Source organism: Loxodonta africana, chromosome 9, assembly GCF_030014295.1.
Source record: "Loxodonta africana isolate mLoxAfr1 chromosome 9, mLoxAfr1.hap2, whole genome shotgun sequence".
NCBI classification, from domain to species: domain Eukaryota; kingdom Metazoa; phylum Chordata; class Mammalia; order Proboscidea; family Elephantidae; genus Loxodonta; species Loxodonta africana.
In genome coordinates, this window is record NC_087350.1 from 111,338,333 (window position 1) to 111,360,685 (window position 22,353).

The 22,353-nt window shown below is 43.8% G+C and overlaps 1 protein-coding gene and 1 long non-coding RNA gene across 14 annotated transcripts in view; one reads left to right on the plus strand and one right to left on the minus strand.

The window, feature by feature from the left end:
* Positions 1–6,614: 6,614 nt before the first annotated feature.
* On the plus strand, positions 6,615–12,569 carry LOC111749854 (uncharacterized). The gene is made up of 3 exons (XR_002785054.2): positions 6,615–6,807; positions 8,252–8,534; positions 12,037–12,569. It is a non-coding gene; the product is annotated as an uncharacterized LOC111749854 (long non-coding RNA).
* A 1,769-nt stretch (positions 12,570–14,338) lies between these two features.
* Positions 14,339–22,353, minus strand: part of PDCD1LG2 (programmed cell death 1 ligand 2) — a 97,702-nt gene continuing 89,687 nt past the window's right edge. For 2 of the 13 annotated variants that reach the window (XR_010322869.1, XM_064290541.1), the window contains exons 7-8: positions 22,144–22,224; positions 14,947–15,088 (exon numbers count right to left, since the gene is read on the minus strand). Coding sequence is in view for 11 of the 13 variants with exons in the window: in XM_064290541.1 (XP_064146611.1) it covers positions 22,171–22,224 (54 nt within the window). In the remaining 2 variants the exon portion in view is untranslated. Of the gene's footprint in view, positions 15,089–17,471; positions 19,468–22,143; positions 22,225–22,353 lie in introns of those variants that run through there. The other 11 variants (XM_064290537.1, XM_064290536.1, XR_010322870.1 and 8 more) reach the window with 10 other exon arrangements.

The following is a 22,353-nucleotide window of genomic DNA, read 5'->3' on the forward strand; positions in this document are numbered from 1 at the left end:
TTTGAAGTACCAAAAAAAAAAAAAGATATAATCACTTAGTTCAAAATTGAATTTAAGTAAATTTCCACCAGGTGGTTATTAGGTGCTTTTGAGTGAGTTCCGATTCATAGCAGCCCTGTGCCCAACAGAATGAAACACTGCCCAGTCCTGTGCCATCCTCACAATCATTGTTATGCTTCAGGGCATTGTTGCAGCCACTGTGTCAATCCATCTCGTTGAGCGTCTTCCTCTTTTTTGCTGACCCTCTACCAAGCATGATGCCCTTCTCTAGGGATTGGTTCAAACAATATGTACACACAAAAAGAGGAATTAAACACAACATGGATGCATGTTGAAAATGTGCTGATTGAATTAAGTCACAAAAGGACAAATATTGTATTATTTCACCTATATGAAACATGTCCAAAGTATGTGCCACCGTCCTCACTTCTAAGGAGCATTCTGGCTGTACTTCTTACAAGACAGATTTGTTCGTTTTTTTGCCAGTCTACGGTATAGTTAATATTCTTCTCCAACATCATAATTCAAATGCGTCAATTTTTCTTTGATCTACCTTATTCATTGTCCAGCTTTCACATGCATATGAGGAGGTTAAAAATACCATGGCTTGGGTCAAGTGTACGTTAGTCCTCAAAGTGACATCTTTGCTTTTAAGCACTTTAAAGAAGTCTGTTGCGGCAGATTTGCCCAATGCAATATGCTGTTTGATTTCTTGACTGCTCTTTCCGCCATAGCTTTTTTTTTTTTTAAGCAACAAATAGGCTATGTTCCAAAATAACTATTTTCTACTTCTAGAGGACAGAATCATTCACCACATGGGCATAATTCACACTGAAAACTGCACACACACTAGTGTTGGAGGCAGAGAGAAGCCCTATTGTTTTTATTAAACAAACAAACAAAAAAAACAAGCCCATTGCTGTTGTGTCGATTCCAACTCATAGTGACCCTATAGCATAGAGTAGAACTGCTGCCCCTTTAGGGTTTCCAGGGACAGCTGGTACATATGAACCACTTTATAGCTGTCCCCAAATTCACCTAAATGAGACTGTGCTCAGGGCTCGGTAGAGCATCATCTTGACACTAGGTGGCGACATGGATCATGATTCTGTGAAAAACTCGGCCTTAAAACAAATTAGGTAGAATTGGGGAAGGGAGGAGACCTAGAAGAAATGCTCTCTAATCTCTCATTTTTATGTTTCATTTAAAAAAGTTTTTTTTTTTTTTATTGTGGTAAAAATACACCTAGCAAAACATACACCAGCTCAATAATTTCCACATGTACAAATCAGTGCCATTGATTACATTGTTCAGGTTGTGCAACCATTCTTGATATTCTTTTCCAAATCATTCCACCACCATTAACTCAGTGCCCCCTAAGCAGAAACTCCCAATTCCTCCCACCCCTGACCCAAAACCCAAACCTGTTTCCTCTGAGCCCATTCCAACTCATAGTGACCCTATAGGATAGAGTAGAACTGCCCCATAGGGTTTCCAAGGCTGTAATCTCTACTGGAGCAGACTGCCACTTTGGTTTCTCTATGTTTGGCTATTTCATATAGGTGAAATAATACAATATTTGTCCTTTTGTGACTTAATTCATTCAGCACATTTTCAGCATGCATCCATGTTGTGTTTAATTCCTTTTTTTGTGCGTGCGTATTGTTTATTTTTTAAAGTAAGTTATATATTCATACAGTTCTAAGTTCACAAGGTAGATGAGGCTATACAGTCTGCAGTGAATGCTTTCTGTGTACCCTCCAGATCCACCCTCCTGGGCCTGGAGAAGCTTAGCTCTATGATACATGAAGTGTCCTCAGCTCTCCAAGCTTTTGGCAGGGCTTGGCCATTGGGTAGCACTGGAAGAACTCTAAGCGCAGAAGGAGAATGAGGCTAGGGCATTTATTTCCCCAGCTCTGTCCCTGCTGGGTGGCAGGTAGATAGTGGCTGGGTTCATCTAGGGAAGGCCACACATACAGGTCCTGTTCAGAGGCCCCTTCTACAGCTGTCTCCCTGGGGTGAGGCAACCACTTACTCCTCTCGTCCCTGGAGGCCTAGGTGCGATAATGACTACCCTCTGTAGTTAGCTCAGCAGTACATCACCAGTCCTCACTGAGATCTTCAGCCTGTCCACACTTTTGTAATTGATTCTTTCATTAAGCCCTCCTCAGTGATGCCTTTTGAGTGCACTGTGTGTTTCCTGCTGGGATCCTAACTGGTACACTCTCCCCTGTCACCTCCCTGTTCCCCATCCACCATTTCTCCTCATAGAGCAACCAATTCTATATGTGCCCTGTATTTATGCACATACAAGCACAAAGGAATGTATATAGTTCTTTGTCATACTCTGGTGGATTCCATGTTGCTATGATGCTGGAAGCTCTGCCGCCAGTATTTCAAATACCAGCAGAGTCACCCAGGGTGAACAGATTTCAGTGGAGCTTCCAGACTAAGACTAGGAGGGAAAGGCTGACGATTTACTTCCAAAAATTAACCAAGGAAAATCTTATGGATCACAAAACATTGACTTGCTCGCTTTGGACTCATCATCAGGTTGGATCAATTGCTGGAGGAGGACATTATGTTTGATGAAGTAGAAGGCCAACAAGGACGTGGGAGACCCTCGGTGAGATGGATTGACACAATAGCTGCAACGATGGACTCAAACATGTTAGCAATCATGAAGATGGTGCAGGACTGGGCAACGTTTCATTCTGTTATACACAGGGTCACCATGAGTCAGTGTTGGCTCCACGGAAGCTGTCTATTCACCCTTCTTTACTCAAATTGTAGCATGCTGTATACCCAGTTCTGCACCATGCTGTTTTGCATGTAACAATATATCCCTGGTGGCGCAGCAATTAAAAGCTTGGCTGCCAACCAAAAGGTCGGCAGTTCAAATCCACTAGCCGCTACTTGGAAACCCTATGGGGTAGTTCTACTCTGTCTTATAGGGTTGCTATGAGTCAAAATAGACTCGATGGTAATTTTTTTTTTTTTTTAAACACTACAGCCTGGAAAATACTCTATAGCACTAGATAGAGAGCTTCCTCATTCCTTCTTAGGACTGCGTGATATTTCATTTTATGTGTGTACTTTTTTTTAGCCAGTCTCCTATCAGTGGACATTTAGGTTGTTTCCAGTCACTTGCTATTACAAACATTCATAAAATGTATACATAGCCTTGTGTATAGGTCATTTCTCCTAATTTTATATGTAAGGAAAATGAAACTGAAAGAGATTAAGTAACTTGCCTTACCGTAATTCTTGGCAAAGGCAGGGTCAAAGTCCATGTCATTGCAGTCATCAATCCATAGGATGACACAGGAGTGGCCTGCACAATGGGGCCTGGATCTTGCTAAGGGGCCTCCACAAATGTTACTGCACATTCCACTCTCCTTAAATCTCCCCACTTTTAGGCATTCATCTCAGCAGAGTGGTTCCCAGCATGGACTTCAGAGCCTCAAGGCCAGGGTGTGTTTCTCACTCCAGGACTGATGAGCTGTGTGACCTTGGACAAGCCACTTAGCCGCTCAGTGCCTCAGTTTCCTCATCTGTAAAGTGCTACTTCATGGTGTTGCTGAGAGTATGACGTGCATGGAACAGTGCCTGGCACATGTTAAGAGCCATTTAAGCACTGGCTCTTGTTGTTGTTAGTTGCCATCAAGTCAGCTCCAGCTCATGGCAACTTCATGTATAACAGAACGAAACATTGTCTGGTCCTGTGCCATTTTCATGATTGTTGGTATGTTTGAGTACATTGCTTTTGTTTGTTTGTTTTATTGTGCTTTAGGTGAAGGTTTACAGAGCAAATTAGTTTCCCATTCAATAATTTATACACAAATTGTTCTGTTACGTTGGTTGCAATCCCGGCAATGTGTCAGCAGTCTCCCCACTACCACCCTGAGTTCCCCATTTCCATTCCGTCGTTCCTCTCAGTGTCTTGCCTTTACTTGGTCATGCTGTGCTGACTTTCCTCATATTGTGTATTGTCCTTCCCCTCACCAAGTTAACACATGTCTACTATCTAGTTCGTGATTTTCCCTCCTTCCTTCTCCCCTCCCTGGTAACCATCAGAGAATGTTTCTTTCGGTGTGTAAACCTTTTCTTGACTTGTTATAATAGTGGTCTCATAGGATAGTTGTCCTTTTGTGATTGACTCATTTCACTCAGCATAAATCCTCCAGAATAATCCATGCTGTGAGATGTTTCGCAGATTCGTCATTGTTCTGTATCGTTGCATAGTATTCCATTGTGTGTATATACCATAGTTTGTTTATCCATTCATCCATTGATGGACAGTTGGGTTGTTTCCATTTTCTTGCTATTGTGAATAATGCTTCAATAACCGTGGTTGTGCATATGTATATTTGTGTTACAGCTCTTGTTTCTCTAGGATATATACCCAGGAGTAGGATTGCTGGATCATATGGTGTTTCTATTTCTAGCTTTTTAAAGAAGTCTCATACTGTTTTCCATAGTAGTTTTATCATTTTACACTTCCACCAGCAGTGTATAAGAGTTCCAGTCTCTCTACAACCTCACCAGTGTTTGTTGTTTTCTTTTTTTTTGACCATTGCTATTATTGCCCTGGAAGCACTGGTGATGTAGTGGTTAAGAGCTACGGCTGCTAACCAAAAGGTTGGTGGTTCGTATCCACCAGGCACTCCTCGGAAACCCTATGGGGCAGTTCTACTCTGTCCTATAGAGTTGCTATGAGTTGGAATCGACTCGACAGCAACGAGTATTATTGCCCAGGTGAGATGGCATTTCATTGTAGTTTTGATTTGCATCTCTTTAATGACTAATGATCACGAACATATCTTCATGTGTTTGTTAGCTGCCTGAATGTCTTCTTTGGTGAAGCTGTCTGTTCATGTCCTTTGCCCATTTTTCAAGTTGTATTCTTTGTCTTTTTGTTGTTGTGGTATTGAAGTTTTCTAAAAATTTTAGAGATTAAACCCTTGTTGGATATGTTTTAGGCAAAAAATTTTTCCCAATGTGTAGGTTCTCTTTTTACGCTTTTGGCAAAGTCTTTTGATGAACATAAGTGTTTAATTTTTTGGAGACCCCAGTTATCTAGTTTATCTTCCGCTGTTTGTGCATCGTTAGTATGTTTGATATTCTTTTTATGCTGTATATTAGGACCCCTACCATAATCCCTACTTTTTCTTCCATGATATTTGTAGTTTTAGGTTTTACATTTAGGTCTTTGATCCATTTTGAGTTAGTTTTTGTGTATGGAGTGAAGTATGGATCTTGTTTCAGTTGTTTCTGCAAATGGATATCCAGTTCTGCCAGTACTATTTGTTGAAGAGACTTTCTCTTCACCATTTAATGGACTTGGACACTTTGCCAAAGATCAGCTATGCATAAGTAGATGGATTTACTTCTGGGTTCTCAATTCTGTTCCATTGGTCTATGTGTCTTCATTGTACCAGTACCAGGCTGTTTTGACTACTCTGGATGTATAGTAGGTTCTGAGATCAAGATGTATGAGGCCTACTACTTTGTTCTTCTTCTTCAGCAGTGCTTTGTGTATCCAGGGCCTCTTTCCTTTCCACATAAACTTGATGATTAGTTTCTCCATCTCATTAAAAGAGTATTGTTGGAATTTGGATCAGCATTGCATTATATCTATAGATCACTTTGGACAGTATTGGTTTTTTATAATGTTAAGTCTTCTTGTCCATGAACATGGTATGTTTTTTCCGTTTATGTAGATCTCTTTTGGTTTCTTGTGGTAGTGTTTTGTAGTTTTCTTTGTATAAGTCTTTTATGTCCCTAGTTAGATTTATTCCTAAGTATTTTATCTTTTGGGAGGCTGTTGTAAATGGTATTGTTTTCTTGATTTCCTTTTTTGGGGTTGTCATTTTGAGTGCGGAAGAAGCTGATTGATTTTTGTATGCTGATCTTGTACCCTGCTACTTTGCTGAATCCTTCTATTAGTTCCAGTAGCTTTCTTGTAAGGTATCTGGGATTTTCTATGTGTAGGATCATATCATCTGCAAATAGGGATGTTTTACTCCTTCCTTATCAATTTGGATGCTCCCCCCCCCCTTTCTTGTCTTATTGCTCTAGCTAGAACTTCCAGTACAATATAGTATAAGAGTGGTGATAAAAGGCCTCCTTTGTCTGGTTCCAGTTTTGAGTGCATTGTTGAAGCTATGGTGTCAATCTATCTCAATGAAGCTTTCTTTGTTTTTGTGACCCATGATGTCTTTTCTAGGAATTGGTCTTTCCTGATGACATGTCCAAAGTAAGTGAGCTGAAGTCCCCATTCTCACTTTCAAGGAGTATTTTGGTTGTATTTCTTCTAAGACTGATTTGTTCATTCTTCTGGTAGTCTATGGTATGTTCAATATTCTTTGCCAACACCACAACTCTTATTAGCAGTGCTATCATCTCTTTGGCTTGAAGCTGTGTTTCCTCTTAGCATGCAAGCACAACATGTATTTCTAACCAATAGTTTACCTTTTAAGCAAGTGAGATTATCAGGTCACTTCTTGGAAGCAGATATGCATGAAGATGGTTGGGCAGAAAATTAGAGAACTGGGCACCTGAAAGGGGACCGAAAAGTGAAGGGAGTTTTTGAAAATAACTTTGCCAACTTCTCCATTTTATTTCGGTTTTCCCGTTTGTATGTACTTGAGAGAGTGAGACCCACAGATCTATCTGCCTACTGAACATCCTCTCCAGGGTCTCACAGTCTCTAGACTGGACACATGTCCACAAGCTCACCGCCATGACCAACCCTTACAAAAAACCAGATCCTGCCTTCCTCTCATATCCCTACATCACATTCAGGTGGGTCAATTAAAAATCTCAGGATCATCCCAGACTCCTCTCTTTCATGCCCTTCCTGTCAAACTAACTATCTAGCCTTGTAAATCATTTCTCCTTCATAGTTTTCAATTTCATTTCACCCCTTTCTATCTCTTCTGACACTACCTTCCTTCAGACTCTTGTTGTTTCTGTTGGGTCATTGCAGAACTCTGGTCAGTCTTTTTTCTCCTGTCTTCCTGTCTTTCTCCCTGTCATCTCCCTTCTTTCACCTCTGCAAAGGTGTATAGAATAACTGTAATTTACCAGGCCTTGTGCTGAGCAGTGGAGCCCTGATGACACAGTGGTTAAGTGTTCAGCTGCTAAACAAAAGGTTGGTGGTTCAAACCTACCAGCTGCTCTGTGGGAGAAAAGTGTGGCAGTCTGCTTCCATGAAGATTGCACACGCCATACTTGTTGTTGTTGAGTCAATTCTGAGATAACAACCTTATAGGACAGAGTAGAACTGCTCAATAGGATTTCCAAGGAGTAGCTGGTGGATTTGAACTGCCAACCTTTTTGTTAACAGCCTAGCTCTTAACCACTGCACTACAAGGGGTTCTCTGTAAAGATTACAGCCTTGGAAACCCTACGGGGCAGTTCTCCTTATCTTGTAGGGTTACTATGAGTTGGAATCGACTTAATGACAATGAGTTTTAGTTTTTTTGCTGGGCTTAGGCCCCTGGGTGACACAAGCAGTTTGCGATCAGCTTCTAACCTAAAGGCTGGCAGTTTGAACTCACTTTTTTAGCAGTGCTGTGGAACAAAGGGCTGAATCTGCTTCCATAAAGATTGCAGTCAAGACAACCCTATGGGGCAGTTCTATTCTGTAACACATGGGGTGGCCATGAGTCAAAATTGACCAGACGGCAACTTTTTCTGTTTGTTTTGTTTTGTTTAGGTGCTGAGCATAGAGGATGCAAAAGTGAATAAGACAGAACGGTCCTAAATCCTAAGTCTAACTCTAACCCTAACATTAACCTAATCTTAAATTCATGGACTGTGTAATCTGGAGAGAGAAAGTCAGACATTAAACATACATTTACACGAATTATTGGGTCAGTTTCATTGCAATCTTGTTTTCTGCTACAAGAGCCCTTGAGAGAAAGAAGAGATTGCAAACCCAGGCTTTCTGTCTGGGAGGTCAGGGCTTCCTAGGTTCGGGTATGCATTACAGCCTTTGTTTTAGGAAGTCTTAGGAGGGTGAGGACTGGATTTTGGAGGGGAGAGGGAAGGAGGTGGCCTGACCCTGAGGAGAGGAAAATGCCTGAGGCTGGCATGGGTAGGTGAATGCAGGAATCAGATTGGCTGTAGGTTCCAGAGAATTGGGGATGTGGTCGCACTTTTGCAGGGTACTCCAAGGATGAGACCTATGGTGGGGGTGGCGTGGGTGTCTGTAGTAACCTGACCTGAGCTTTTTGGCCCAAAGAGCAGTGGCAAGATTTCTTCGTGGCAGACCTGAGATCAAAGGGAAGGACCTTTGTGGAAGTCGCTCTGCTAAGGGCAGAAGAGCCCAACGGACGCCAAAGGACCAGCCAGCAATGGGCAGTGGCATAGCGTAGCTACGGAACCAAAAATCAGGCCTTCCTCCACTTTCATGTCATCATTTAAGCCTTGTCATTAGTTGCTGTGGAGTCGGCTCTAACTTATGGTGACCTTATGAATAAAAGAATGAAATGTCACCCACTCCTGCGCCATCTTTATGATCATTGGTAAGTTTGTGCCAATCCGTCTCATTGACAGTTTCCCTGGTTTTCGCTGACCCTCTACTTTACCAAACATGATACCCTTTTGTAGTGACTGGTCTTTCCTGATGACATGTCCAAAGTAAAACAGCTGAAATCTCGCCATCCTCGCTTCTAAGCCCTAGGGCTCTAGAATGACCTATAGGGGGAGGTAATTGCATTTTCCTTTGTGTCAGGCAATAAAAAATGCTGACTTCCTGTACTTATTCCAATGGCCATTCTTAGAAGGGAGACAGGCTAGATCATTTTTATTTTTATCCTTCTTTCTTCTTCTGTTGCTAAAAGAAAATAAGCCCCCTCAAGAAATACTATTTTTTAGACCAGACTTAATGGTCTGACTGAGACTAGAAGGACCCCAGTGGTCATGGCCCCCAGACCTTCTGTTGGCCCAGGACAGGAACCATTCCCAAAAGCCAACTTTTCAGACAGGGGTTGGACTGGGCAATGGGATGGAGAGGGATGCTGGTGAGGAGTGAGCTTCTTGGATCAGGTGGACACTTTAGACTATGTTGGCATCTCCTACCTGGAGTGGAGATGAGAGGGTAGAGGAGGTTAGGAGCTGGCAAAATGGACACGAAAAGAGAGAGTGGAGGGAGGAAGCGGGCTGTCTCATTGCGAGGAGAGTAATTGGGAGTGTGTTAGCAAGGTGTATACAAGTTTTTGTGTGACAGACTGACTTAATTTGTAAACTTTCACTTAAAGCACAATAAAAAAATTTTTTTAAAAAGCAATACTGTTTTTTAAAAGTCACAAATTAGTTGTGTCACCATAAGCATGCCATGTCTCCTCTGGGTCTCAGTGTCCTTATCTGTGAAATGTGGGTGATGCTCTTGAACTTCCCTTCTAGCTCTGCTACCCCAAGGTTTTATGTTGTGTCATCCAAAGAACAGAATTGTCCATACTATGGCTTGAGGGTTTCTTTCTTTGCTTTAATTACATCATTTACAGGCCCAGCTGAGAAAATGAAAGCTGATGAGGTTCATCTTTGTCACCAAGTAGCAGAATATTTATCATTCTTGCTTTTTGCCTTAAACCTCTCCTGAAGATGAAATATGCCATTAGCTGTGATGCAGAGACAAGAAACTACGCTATTGGTAGCACATGACCTGTCTCTGTTCGAGGCCGCTTACGTGAAGCTAACACACAGAAGACCTTCTCTCTGACAGCTCCAGTTATGAGGGGAGAACCCTGCCACCTAAGAGACTCTTCATGCTAAATGAACAGGAAAACTCCCCTTACTTCCCCTAGTAACAGGGTCAGAGTGCTAGTCTCCATCACGCCCCTTCAGAGGGGAAGTGAACAAGGCTTCGTAGGCAAATAGCAGCTTCTTCCATGGACCTGGGACTTCCTGGGTGCTGCAAGCAGTTAGCGCAGGTCTGTGCTAACCAAAACGTTGGCGGTTCAAGTTCACCTGGAGGGACCTCAGAAGAAAGGCCTCGTCATCTCCTTCTGAAAAATCAGCCATTGAAAACCTTATGGAGATCCCAAAGCCAACTCTTCAGACAGGGATTAGACTGGACTATAAGGTAGAAAATGATACTGGTGAGGAGTGAGCTTCTTGTCTCAAGTAGACACATTAGACTATGTGGGCAGCTCCTGTCTGGAGGGGCGATGAGAAGGCAGAGGGGGACAGAAGAGGGCTGGATGGACATAGGAATACAGGGTGGTGAGAAGAAGTGTGCTGTCTCGTTAGGGGGAGAGCAGCTAAGAGTACATAGCAAGATGTGTATAAGATTTTGTATGAGAGACTAACTTAATTTGTGAACTTTCACTTAAAGCACAATAAAAAAAAAAAAAAACCTTCTGGAGCACAATTCTGCTCTGACACACGGGGCCGCCATGAGTCAGAATCAACTCAAGGGTGACTGGTTTCCCGTGGACCTTGGAAAAGGGAGTTGTTAGAGAATGCAGCTTTATTGAATTTTGCATTCAGTTACTCAAGAGGATGTATTGAGGGAGGGAGGGAAGTAGAAGGAATCAATGTAATTTTCCAACTGGGGAAGTAGACTATTAGATGAGACCATCAAGTACAGTGGTTAAGGGCATAGACTCCAGACAGGTTCCAATCACGGCTTTGCCACTGACTAGCTGTGTGACATTTGGCCAAGTACTCTCTACGCTTCAGATGTAAAATGGTGACGATAATAGTATCTAGCTCATTGGAGGATTGTAAGGACTTATGATATAAAGGTTAAATGACTTAATACTTATAAAGCACATCGAATATGTCTGACGCTTTGTGAAAGCTTTGTAAGTGTTTATTATTGTTATTTTTACATTCCACCCAAAACCAAACCCACTGCCGTCGAATCGATTTGGACTCATAGCATCCCTGTAGGACAGAGCAGAACTATCCCTATAGGGTTTCCAAGGCCATTAGTCTTCGGAAGCAGACTCACATGTTTCTCCCATGCAGCAGCTGGTGGGGTTTGAATCACTGACATTTTGGTTAGCAGCCAATGCTTAACCACTGCACCACCAGGGCTCCTTTTTATATGCCAAGCCACACATAATAAACATTTTTGGTACTTATATCAAGCTTCAGAACTTGACTTCAAAGCAATTCCATCCCATACAGTAAGAAATTCAGCAAGCTTCTATGTGGTCATCAAGAAGAGTTAGATCCAGAATTTCCAATTCTCATGGAATCTAGACTTTCTGGAGCCACTGAGGCTGGATGAACCCCCTGAAACTATTGAGCTGAAATAATCTTTAAAGCGTAAACCAAAGATATCCCTGAGGTCTTCTTGAAACCAAGTAACAGTTTTGCTTAACTAAACCAAAAAACCAAACCCAGTGCCATTGAGTTGATTCCGACTCATAGCAACCCTATAGGACTGAGTAGAACTGCCCCATAGAGTTTCCAAGGAGCGCCTGGCCGATTTGAACTGCTGACCCTTTGGTTATCAGCCATAGCACTTAACCACTGCACCACCAGAGTTTCCAGTTAGCTTAACTGGTAAAGAGTATCGGCCTTCAGCATTGTGCTCTTTTAAGAACTATATGAGTTCAAACTGACGACAGCAACTCAGAAGATTAGATAGAAAACTTAGCAGGCAGATGAGTTTATGTCAATGGGGGAAGGAACAGTTCGGAAAAGGAGGGTGAGAACGGCTGCACAACTTAAGGAATTTAATCGATGTCACTGAATAGTACACGTAGAAGCTGTTGAATTGGTGAATGTCCTGCTGTGTATATTCGCAACAATGACAACATAGTTAGGTAAAAAAGACAGATCACTTCAGATTTCTCCTGAGAACTGGGTTAAGAAGCCAATAAAGGAAACAACATGAAGAAGCAAATGTTACAGACGGTCAGAAGAACGGCCTTACAATGTCTTATAACTGATGCTATGAGGAATTATTTTTCCAGAGTCAATCTTTTTCAAAAGGACGAATCTGAATTGTTTAATAAATAATACTCTGGGATTTCTCTAACTTTCCTGACTTTTATTTTTTTTTTCTTTTAGTGCGAACCAGTTCCTGAGGTGATTTCAGCTTTTCTCAAGATGTACAGACACAACCAAGTACGTCAAAAACCTTTCCAACCTGTTTGGAAAAATGAGACCTATGACAGATCATGACATTTAAACTCTCACCCGTTGAAAGTAACTCTAGTTATTCATGTAGTTCCCTAATTTTTATTTTGATACGTAAGACTTCCAGATTATTTTACTTACAGCATGTCACTGATCCTCAGAGCTTAGGCAGATAGCCTGCATTTGGTCCACCTTGTGCATATAGGAACACAGCTTTTCATGTGCTGATTTTCTCCATGACTTGAAAAGCTTCACCAACATGTTAGTAGAGGTTGTGTGTAGTTGTTGGCTTTTGGGGGACCCTTCTTTTAACTTTTTTATGCTCTCCAGATCTTTCTAAAATGAGAATGCATTTTTTTTTTTTCTTTTTAACAGTTGAAAACCTTTAATAAAGAATGTATCCTATTGGGTTTATTTTCTTTAAAAAAAAAAAAAAAAAAGACATCAATTAGCCTGCCTAGCTTCCAGAAATGATCCGGGGAATAAGTACATGAAGCCAACATTTTTTTTTTTATGTCACCCTATAAAGCAGAAACTTTGCAGTTTCCCAGTTCTTGCTTCCAGCATCACCTGGTAGGTTCTTGGGCACAGTGTGGAGCTTTGGGAAGACAATGTGTCAGAGAGACCTTTTCACTCTTCTTTTTGATAATTACCCTGCATCACCCTGAGCACAAGGCTTTCCTAGATGGTAGACCAGAAAGTCCCTGAGATGAAACGATCTGAGAGGTAATACCAGGCCCAAAGTGCTGTCAAACAGTTTCCCACCTGTTTGCTACACTGGCTTGGAGGCTATGGGGATCAGGGATGAAATTCTGGTAAGAGAAAAATGGAAATTAGGAGATCTTATCCTACTTTCCTTTCAGTGTGTATGAATGTGTGACTGCATGTGTTTAATTTAGGTTTTGTTTTGAATCACATTTTATCCTGAAGTCACATGATGACATAGAGTATGCAAGATTCTCAGTTCCCCTTATTGTACAAGCATAGTGGTATCTTGAGACATGGTCTTTGCTGAAAGCAAGGTGATATAAGATGGCAAAGCCCAGGTTGGGTTTTTTGCAAAGTACCAGTGTGTATCTCAGAGGCATCTCTCTCACATGCCGGCCTGCAGATAGGGGTTTTTTGGTTGAAATTTATTAGCACTTAGCACCTTATTTTACCAACGTTATTGGCAGTTATTAACTCCCTGCCAATCCAGGACCTACTGTGTTTCACAGAGCATTGCACAGCCCCAGGAGGATGCGACGTGTAAATCTCTGTCTCACCTTTTGGGAGTCCACAGTCTTGTTCAAGAGACACTCTTGTGGGAATAAGGCAGATCGAATAAGCTTCATTTCAAAGATTACATCCAGCCACTTATCTCTCTGGGTCCTGTTCCTCTCAATAAAGCCAGGAACATCACTTGCTGCACTCCAACACATTCTCTGTTTTGTTTCCAAATTCAGACCCTCTAGGTAAATTCTTGGTTTTGTCATCAACACTTCTTGTTCTCAAATGTTTTTGCTACAGAAAGAGCTGTTGTCAGTAGCCTCTAAATCTTATGACCAAAATAATATCCTCAGAGTCTCCCTCGTCTTCCCCTAGATCTGAGAAGATATGGTGATTAGGTAGGTGTTTACTGTGGGCGGTGCTGGGTACACAGATGTGCTATAATCTCTCTCACCATCTCCCAAGCTACTAATGAACACAAAGTAAAGTATGTGCTTTAGGGGAGATGATTGCTCTCTGAAGAAATCCAGAACTTTGTTAAGCTATCTTAGTGGGATAAAGGAGGAAGGAATGCTCCTGACACCAGTAAATCTAGAATGGCCATCAGGAGATGGTCATCGCCCTAAACAGGGGCAATGAATGATGTCCATTGCCATCAGGGTGGCTTCCACTTTTACTATCTTTTTTCACACCTTCCCTTACTGGCTGTCTCTACATGCTGTTTGACATGAAGACGTGGCCGTTTGTTAATATTAACCTGGGAGAGTGGGGCTTTGACATTCTTTTCCCCGGCGTGTGGTGGAGCATGAAGCATGGATGCGATATAACCATACTCCCTGGGATGGGAGCCTAACCTCGGGGACCCTTGGCTGATGAGAATGTTTGCAGTTCTACTCATCCCTGCCCTGTTTATTCTGTGAGTAATAAACGCATGTTGACCACACCATTAGATCAATGTCTGGTCTGTGCTCCGTTCCAAACAGTTCTCACTAAGAACTTGTGAATATGGCACATTGCAGGCAGCCTATTTCTTTGCTGGTTCTGATGAGTTTTCTAAAGATGCTAGCTGTAGCCTTTGTACTTCTTTTCACTGATACCCATTATAACACTTTTAGAAAAACGGGGCTTTTGGGAGCCTGTCTTTTCAGCAGCACATCAGCATATCCCAGTCGATTTACCTTTAGGACAGAATGCAGTAATTTTCTGTGCGTTCCTTTTGTTGTTACTGTTGTTGTAGGTGCTGTTGAGTCGGTTCTGACTCATAGCGATCCTATGCATAACAAATGGGACGTTGTTCGGTCCTGTGCCATCCTCACAGTAGTAGGTATGTTTGAGCCCATTGTTGTAGCCACTGACTGTGTCTCGCTGAGGGTCTTTTTTCTCGCTGACCCTCTACTTTGCCAAGCATGGTGTCCTTCTCCAGGATTGGTCACTCCTGATAACATGTCCAAATTAAGCAAGCTGAAGTCTCACCATCCTCCCTTCTAAGGAACATTCTGGCTGTACTTCTTCCAAGATTTGTTTGTTCTTCTGGCAGTCCACAGTATACTCAATATTTTTCACCAACACCATAATTCAAATGCAACAATTCTTTTTTTGGTCTTCCTTTTCCATTGTTCAGCTTTTTCATGCGTGACAGATGATTGAAAAGACCATGGCTTGGGTCAGGCATGCTTTAGTCCTCAAAGTGACATCTTTGCTTTTTGAGACTTCTTTAGTCATTCATTCATTCAACAAATGTGTCATTGAACACTTCTTTGTGAGAGGCCCTGTTCTAGGAGATAGAAACATAAAGATGAATGAGACTCGATTCCTTCCCCAAGGACCTCACATCTGGTAGAAAAGACAGACAACTAGACAGCTAGCCCATATGGAGCCTTTGTGTGAATTAGAAAAAGCCATCCCCTCCTGCCCTGCACCAGGACCTGGGCTTGGCTAAGGGATAGTGGGCTGGACTTCAGCCCCCACTTGCCTCCTTGGCCAGGGGCCCTTGTGCAGTGTGTAACCTGAGCAACATGTGGGCATGTAAACAGCATAGTATAGTACAGTGCAGTGAGCACAGAGGAGACAAGGCCCAGCTGCCTAGTGGGTGGAGAGCCAGGGAAGGGTTCATGAAAGTGGCCATATGTGAGTTGAGACTTGAAGGAGCACATGCAGTGTGGGCAGGGAGAAGGCCGAAGGGCAGAGGGAAGATGCCCTTCCCTCTGTGAGACAGCGTGGCATGTTTGGGACTCAGCAAGTCACAGGTGATAGCAGAGTGCCCAGTGTGTGTGTGTGTCGCCGGGGTGAGGGGAGGAAATGGCAAGAACTGAAGCTGGCAGAGACTAGAGCAGTGGCCTAGGACCTAGACTCCAGGTTCTTGCTATTTTAAGTGTGGTCCTCCACAAGGTGGCTTCAGCATTGCCTGGGAACTTGTTAGATGTGCTGAATCTATGGTCCCACCCTAGACCGACTGAATCGGAACCTGAAATTTAACAGTCTTCAGGTAGCTCATATGCACATTGAAGTCTGAGTTCCACTGGTTTGGAGACTCAGAGTGGTGCAAATGGCTAATGCCCCTGGCTAAACCAAGAGGTTAGAGGTTAGTCTACCCAGAGCATCTCAGAAGAAAGGACTGGCAACCTACTTCTAAAAAATCAGCCATCAAAAACCCTGTGGAGCACGATTCTACTCTGACACACATGAGGTCACCATGAGTCAGACGGAATCAGCTCGACTCTTCTCCACCGCAACTGATTTAACTGGTTAGCGCTGGTTTAGGTGAAAGCTGGTGAGAGCTAAGGATTTGCTTTGAAGGCATATCCTGTAAATATTGCTAAACACTGTATTTCCCGTTTTATGCTTCCAGAAATTTACCATCAAAGATTTCCCTTCAAGCTGCCTCAGCAATATTAACAATTGTTTCCAGTTATGGAAACAGAAGCCTGGGGAATTTAACCTGCCCCAAACCACCTGCAAATTAAAACAGAGGCAAGAGAAGCAGAGTCCTCTGCATTTTCTTTCTGGTTTCTCCCAGCTTTCCTCTCCCCTCCCAGGCTTGCTCAGCCTGAGTCTCCACCTGAGAGGTGTGGACCTTCTGGTGGAGCAATCGCTGAGGTTGGAAGGCTGGGATGATCCAGAAGCCTTCAGCCTGGGAGTGGTGTCTGAGCATAGCCCTGGGTTGCTGGAAGAAACAGAGATGGCTGTAAAAAAGATCTGAGGAAGAAAGGTGCAAGTCCTTTCTACCCTGGCCTGCTTCACTCTCATCTTCTGTCCTCCCCTTTTGCCCATTCATTCAACCACTCAGTTATTTAAAGTATATGTTGAGCACCTGCTTTTACCAGGCCCTCATATCTGCATTTTCCTTGCACCCAGAGGGCTTTCTGTATACTTTCAGATCTCCTGAGAGACCCTGGCCTTTCCCCAGCACCCCTAAAGCCATTGCCATTGAGTCAATTCCAACTCATAGTGACCCTATAGGTCAGAGCAGAACCGCCCCCTAGGGTTCCCAAGGCTGTAATCTTTACGGAAGCAGACTGTCACATCTTTCTTCCACAGAGCGGCTGGTGGGTCTGAACCACTGACCTTTTGGTTAGCAGCTGAGCACTTAACCACTGCACCACCAGGGCTCCCTGATACCCCTGAAAGCCGTTCTTTTTCCTATACTGAATCTTCTGCCTCCCCAGCCCCAGGCAGCTCATCAGAAGAGCAGGATGTTGAAGCTGGAAAGCTCTGGGCTTTCTAATCTCTGCCCAGCCCTCAGGATGTGGGCGTCATGGATTGAATTATGTCCCCCCAGAGTGTGTGTATCAGTTGGGCTGGGCCATGATTCCTGGTATTGTGTAATTTTCCTATATGTTGTAAATCCTGCCTCTATGATGTTAATGAGGGTGGATGGGTGGCAGTTGTATTACTGAGGCAGGACTCAACCTGTAAGACTGGATCCTGTCTCGAGGCAATCTCTTGAGATACAACAGAGAGAAGCGAGCAGAGAGACAGGGCGACCTCATACCACCAAGAAAGCAGTGCTGAGAGCACAGCATGTCCTTTGGACCTGAGGTCCCTGTGCCTAAGAAGCTCCTCCACCAGGGGAAGATTGATGAGAAGGCTGACAGTGAGAGAAAGCCTTCCCCTGGGGCTGACACCCTGAATTTGGACGTGTAGCCTACTTTACTGTGAGAAAATAAACTTCTCTTTGTAAAAGCCATCCACCTGTGGTATTTCTGTTATAGCAGCAGTAGAGACCTCGGGTTTCCCTGATTCTTTGTCTCCAGGGAGAATCCTGCCGGGGGGGGGGGCCGGGGGAGGACCCAGGTTCATTTAGGGCTTCAGTGCCTGTAACCCAAACCCACTGCTGTGAGTCGATTCCGACTCATAACAACCCTATAGGACACAGTAGAACTGCCCCACAGAGTTTCCAAGGAGCGCCTGGCAGATTTGAACTGCTGACCTTTTGGCTAGCAGACGTAGCACTTAACCACTATGCCTCTAGGGTTTCCAATTGCCATCAAGTCGATTCAGACTCATGGTGACCCTATGGCATGTCAGAGTAGAACTGTGCTCCACAGGGTTTTCAATGGCTGATTTTTCAGAAGTCGATCTCCAGGCCTTTCTTCCAAGGTGCCTCTGGGTGGACTCAAACCTACATCCTTTCGGTTAATAGTCGAGTGCATTATCTTTTTGCTGCACCTGTGGAAGATCATTACTGACCTGCCTGAGTCAAGGACTGTCGTTGGTGAGCCATTGAGATCAGAGCTGGGGATTTATCTCTACTAAGAGTTGGCAGATGTCCCCCCAAAGAGGATTAGGTTGATGAGTAAGTTTGAGGTGCACAGAGGGAGCTTTTGTTGGGGAAGGAATAAAAAGAGAAATAACACTATTTCCCCAAACTCTTTCTGGGAAATCAGCACAGGAAACCCTTAATTAAGTTGTCATTTGATCATCAATCTGTGATAAAAGTCATTGTTACCACAAAACAGGGCCACAGAGGAACTGCCCAGAGGGTGGTATGGTGGTGCCTCTTTTAGTTTTCAAATTAAATCCTGCAAGAAGACTACACAAAACTGGATTCGGATGCTCGCCACAAGTCGTTGGCTCTGCTTGTGTGTCCTCCTTCCAGCGCTTTCCACGCTGGTATCTGGTTCCCCTGAAAGTGGGGGTGCAGGAGCAGGAGACAGGAAAAGCATGGAAAAACATGCAGATATCTAAGTCTGACCCTAATGCCAAGAGGTGGCGCAGTGGTTAAGCACTTGGCTGCTAACCGAAAGGTCGGCAGTGTGAACCTACCAGCTGCTTCACGGGAGAAAGATGTGTCAATCTGCTTCCTTAAAGATTACGGTCTTGGAAACCTATGGGGCATTTCTACTCTGTCCTATAGGGTCGCTACGAGAATCGATTTGACAGCAATGGGTACCCTAATGCCCACCACCCATCTGTCAGTGTGTCGTACTATGGCTGGTTACATATTGTTGTGATGCTGGAAGCTATGGCACCGATAATTCAAATACCAACAGGCTCACCCGTGGTGGATAGGTTTCAGTGAAGCTTTCAGACAAAGACTAGGAAGAAAGGCCAGGTGATCTACTTCTGAAAATTAGCCAATGAAAACCCTATGGATCACAACAAAATATTGTTTAATATAGTGCTGGAAGATGAGCCCCCCATGTTGGAAGCACTCAAAATACACAGTGGCTGCCACAATGGATGCAAACATTCCAATGACCCTAAAGATGGCGCAGAACTGGGCAACGCTTTAGTCTGTCACACATGGGGTCACCATGAGTAGGAACTGACACTGTCAACTAACAACAGCAACCCCAACGCCACCGTAGGCAACTTTATTCTTTGAGATGATAGTAATCTTATCAAAAATAACAGTCTTACTCAGAGTTCCACAGCAATCTTTGGGAAGATAACCTAGCCCTCCCGATCTCCATTTCCTTCAAAAGTCTGCAGTAATTAAAGACAGCTTTAAGCAGGCCTGTAGGTCACCTGGAAACCCTGGTGGCATAGTGGTTAAGTGCTACAGCCACTAACCAAGAGGTCAGCAATTCAAACCCGCCAGGCGTTCCTTGGAAACTCTGTGGGGCAGTCCTGCTCTGTTGTATAGGGTCGCTATGAGTTGGAATCGACTCGACGGTAGCGGGTTTGGTTTTTGGTTTTTTGGTGGGTCACCTGCTTGAGGAAAAAAAAAATTAGACATAAATAAAGAGAAGGAGGAAAGAAATAATTTGCAATTAATAGGTGGAAACCACATTGAGAATTTCCTCCTTTCTGGCTTGTTCAGGTACCTTTTGTACAAGTCCACACGTGTCCTACAGACTTGATGATGAATAGGCAAATAGGGAAATTACCAAAATAAGTACGAAAGGAGATGAGAGGCAACTGCTTACTATGGAGGAATGTGCTGGATGTCACTCTCCGGGCCTTTCCGCTGTTGCTCTGTTTTGTGATAACAATGACTTTTTACTGCAGATTGATGATCAAACTACACAACCTTAAGGGTTTTCTGTGCTGATTTCCAGAAACATTTTGGGGAAATAGTGTTATTTCTCTTTTGCTCCTTTCATTTGCCCTTTTACTCATCAGCCTAACCCCAGCGAAGGGCAGCAGTTGACTGCTCCTTCTGCTCTTGGTCTTCCCTGGAAAGGAAAAAAAAGCGTGTTCCTTTTACAGCCATGTTTCGCAAAGCATGTTCCTGGAAGAACTTTTCTGTGATATATTAATAGGTGTTATAGGTACATGTTGGGGGCAGTGACGGTTCAGTGGTAGAATTTTCATCTTCCATGTGGGCAACCCAGGTTTGATCCCCGGCCAACGCACCTCATGGCAGCCACCACCCATCTGTCAGTGGAGGCTTACATGTTGCTAGGACACTAAACGGGTTTCAGCAGAGCTTCCAGACTAAGATATGGAAGAAAGGCTTGGTGACCTACTTCCAAAAATCAGTCAGTGAAAACCCTAGGGATCACAACCATCCAGTCTGCAACCAACCATGGGCTGGTGCAGGACCAGGCAGTGTTTTGTTCCATTGTGCTTGGGGTCACCTTGAGTTAGGGGCCATCTTGACAGCAGCTAACAACAACAACACAGATACACACACACACAACTCACAGCCTTTGAGGGTGCCCAGCTGAGTGTCCAGCACCCAGGGCACTGAGGTGGTTAGAGGGATGACCAACAGACTGAATAAAAGATAAATGAAGACCTTCTTCATTGCCACTTCTGAGCTTTTGTGTTTGTTTAGTTCCCTAGTGAACAGACAGACAGGTACACAGAAAGACAGATAGATGAGTAGGTTAGAGAAAGAAATAGGTAGGTAGATAGATAATAGGTAGATAGAAAGGTAGGTGGGTGGGTAGGTAGGTATGTAGGTAGACAGACAAACACAGACAGATCAAATTAAACCCCATATGTGAGAGCAAGCATTAAATATTCTTGCTACACCATTTACCCCTGTTCAAGGCAGATCCCAGCAGGTGCTCATGGGTGTGGCTGGATCATTATTTCTGGTAGAATTGCACAGAAAATAGCCACTGCCTGAGTGCCCCACCACCATCCTGGTCACCCCCTGACACTCGCCCCTCTTCCAGGAACCCCAGACACCCACGCCAATCTAACAACCAAAAGAGGAACTCCTGGCTCAGCAGGCACCCCCAGGATGCTTCTCCAGTCCTTGAGCCACTGTCCATTCTGACCGGTCGTGCCCTGGTGGACGGGCTGGTCTATTGTTTTAATATCACTCCTGCCCTCTTTACTCATCTACACCCTACCTATCCCTGAAGGCCTTCTGGACCCCTCCCATGGGGAGCTCCCACCTACTCTGAACTCCTTCGGGTCTTATGGTCTGTTCCCACCCATCAGACACTTAATTGTTTGTGGCCTGGATTTCGTACAGCTTTTCCTATGTGAGATGTATTTCTCCAGTTCTCTAAATTCCTCAAGGTGAAGCATATCAGATACATTATATCCCTATACAAAGGGATACGAAGCAAAAGTCTCACTCTGAGGACTAAGGTGCATCTGACCTAAGCCATGGTCTTTTCAGGCACCTCATATGCGTGGGAAAGCTGGACAGTGAAAAAGGAAAACTGAAGACTTGATGCATTTGAACTGTGGCGTTGGCGAAGGATATTGAATATACTGTGGACTACCAGAAGAAGGAACAAATCAGTCTTAGAAGAAGCACAACCAGAATGCTCTTTAGAAGCAAGGGTGGCAAGACTAAAGCTCGCTTACCTTGGACATGTCATCAGGAAAGACCATTTGCTAGAAAAGGACATCATAGGTGGTAAGGTAGAGTACCAGTGAACGCAATGAGATGGATTGACCCAAACACATCAAAGGTCACGAAGGTGATGCGGGAGTGAGCAATGTTTTGTTCTGTTACACATAAGGTTGCCATGAGTCAGAGCTAACTTGATGGCAACTAACAATGACTATCCCTACACAGTGGTGACCGGAGTCAAAAGTCCTAAGACAGAACCCGATAGACCCCGTGGATAAACTACCTTTCCCCCAAACAAAGAGGACGCTGCCAGGTGGTCCAGTTCATCACCCTGTCTCACTGATGGACAACTAGAAAAGTAGAGGCTCTGGTCAATCTGGCCTTGAACTCTGAAGGTGCCTCTCAGAGGGCTCAGCAGGAGATTTCAGGCTGGTGCTCTCCTGCCACTTCCAAATGTCACAGTCCAGCATCTGGTCCTTGTGCACAGAAGCGGTTCTTCTATTCGTGTGATTTTTAGAACACTCCGGAAAGTTTTTGTGTTCTGGAAAGACCCTTCTTGCTCCCCACCCTTGCCTCTTCTGCTTCAGGAGGTAGCTGTTGGGCATGAGCCCTAGAGCACTCACCAGAAAGGCCCCAGGAAGCTTGTCCTGTCACATGTGAATCATACGTGCCTCTTCAGTCCAGCCATGCGTGGTGTGCAGAGCCTGATAAAAATTTGATTACACAAACAGGATGTTGTCTCAAACTTTCACTGACTGAACTTTCCTTTTAGTTTCTCTTTTGAGCCTCTGAAAAGCACAGGTGAAACTTTGCTCCTGATGTAAGGGAAAATA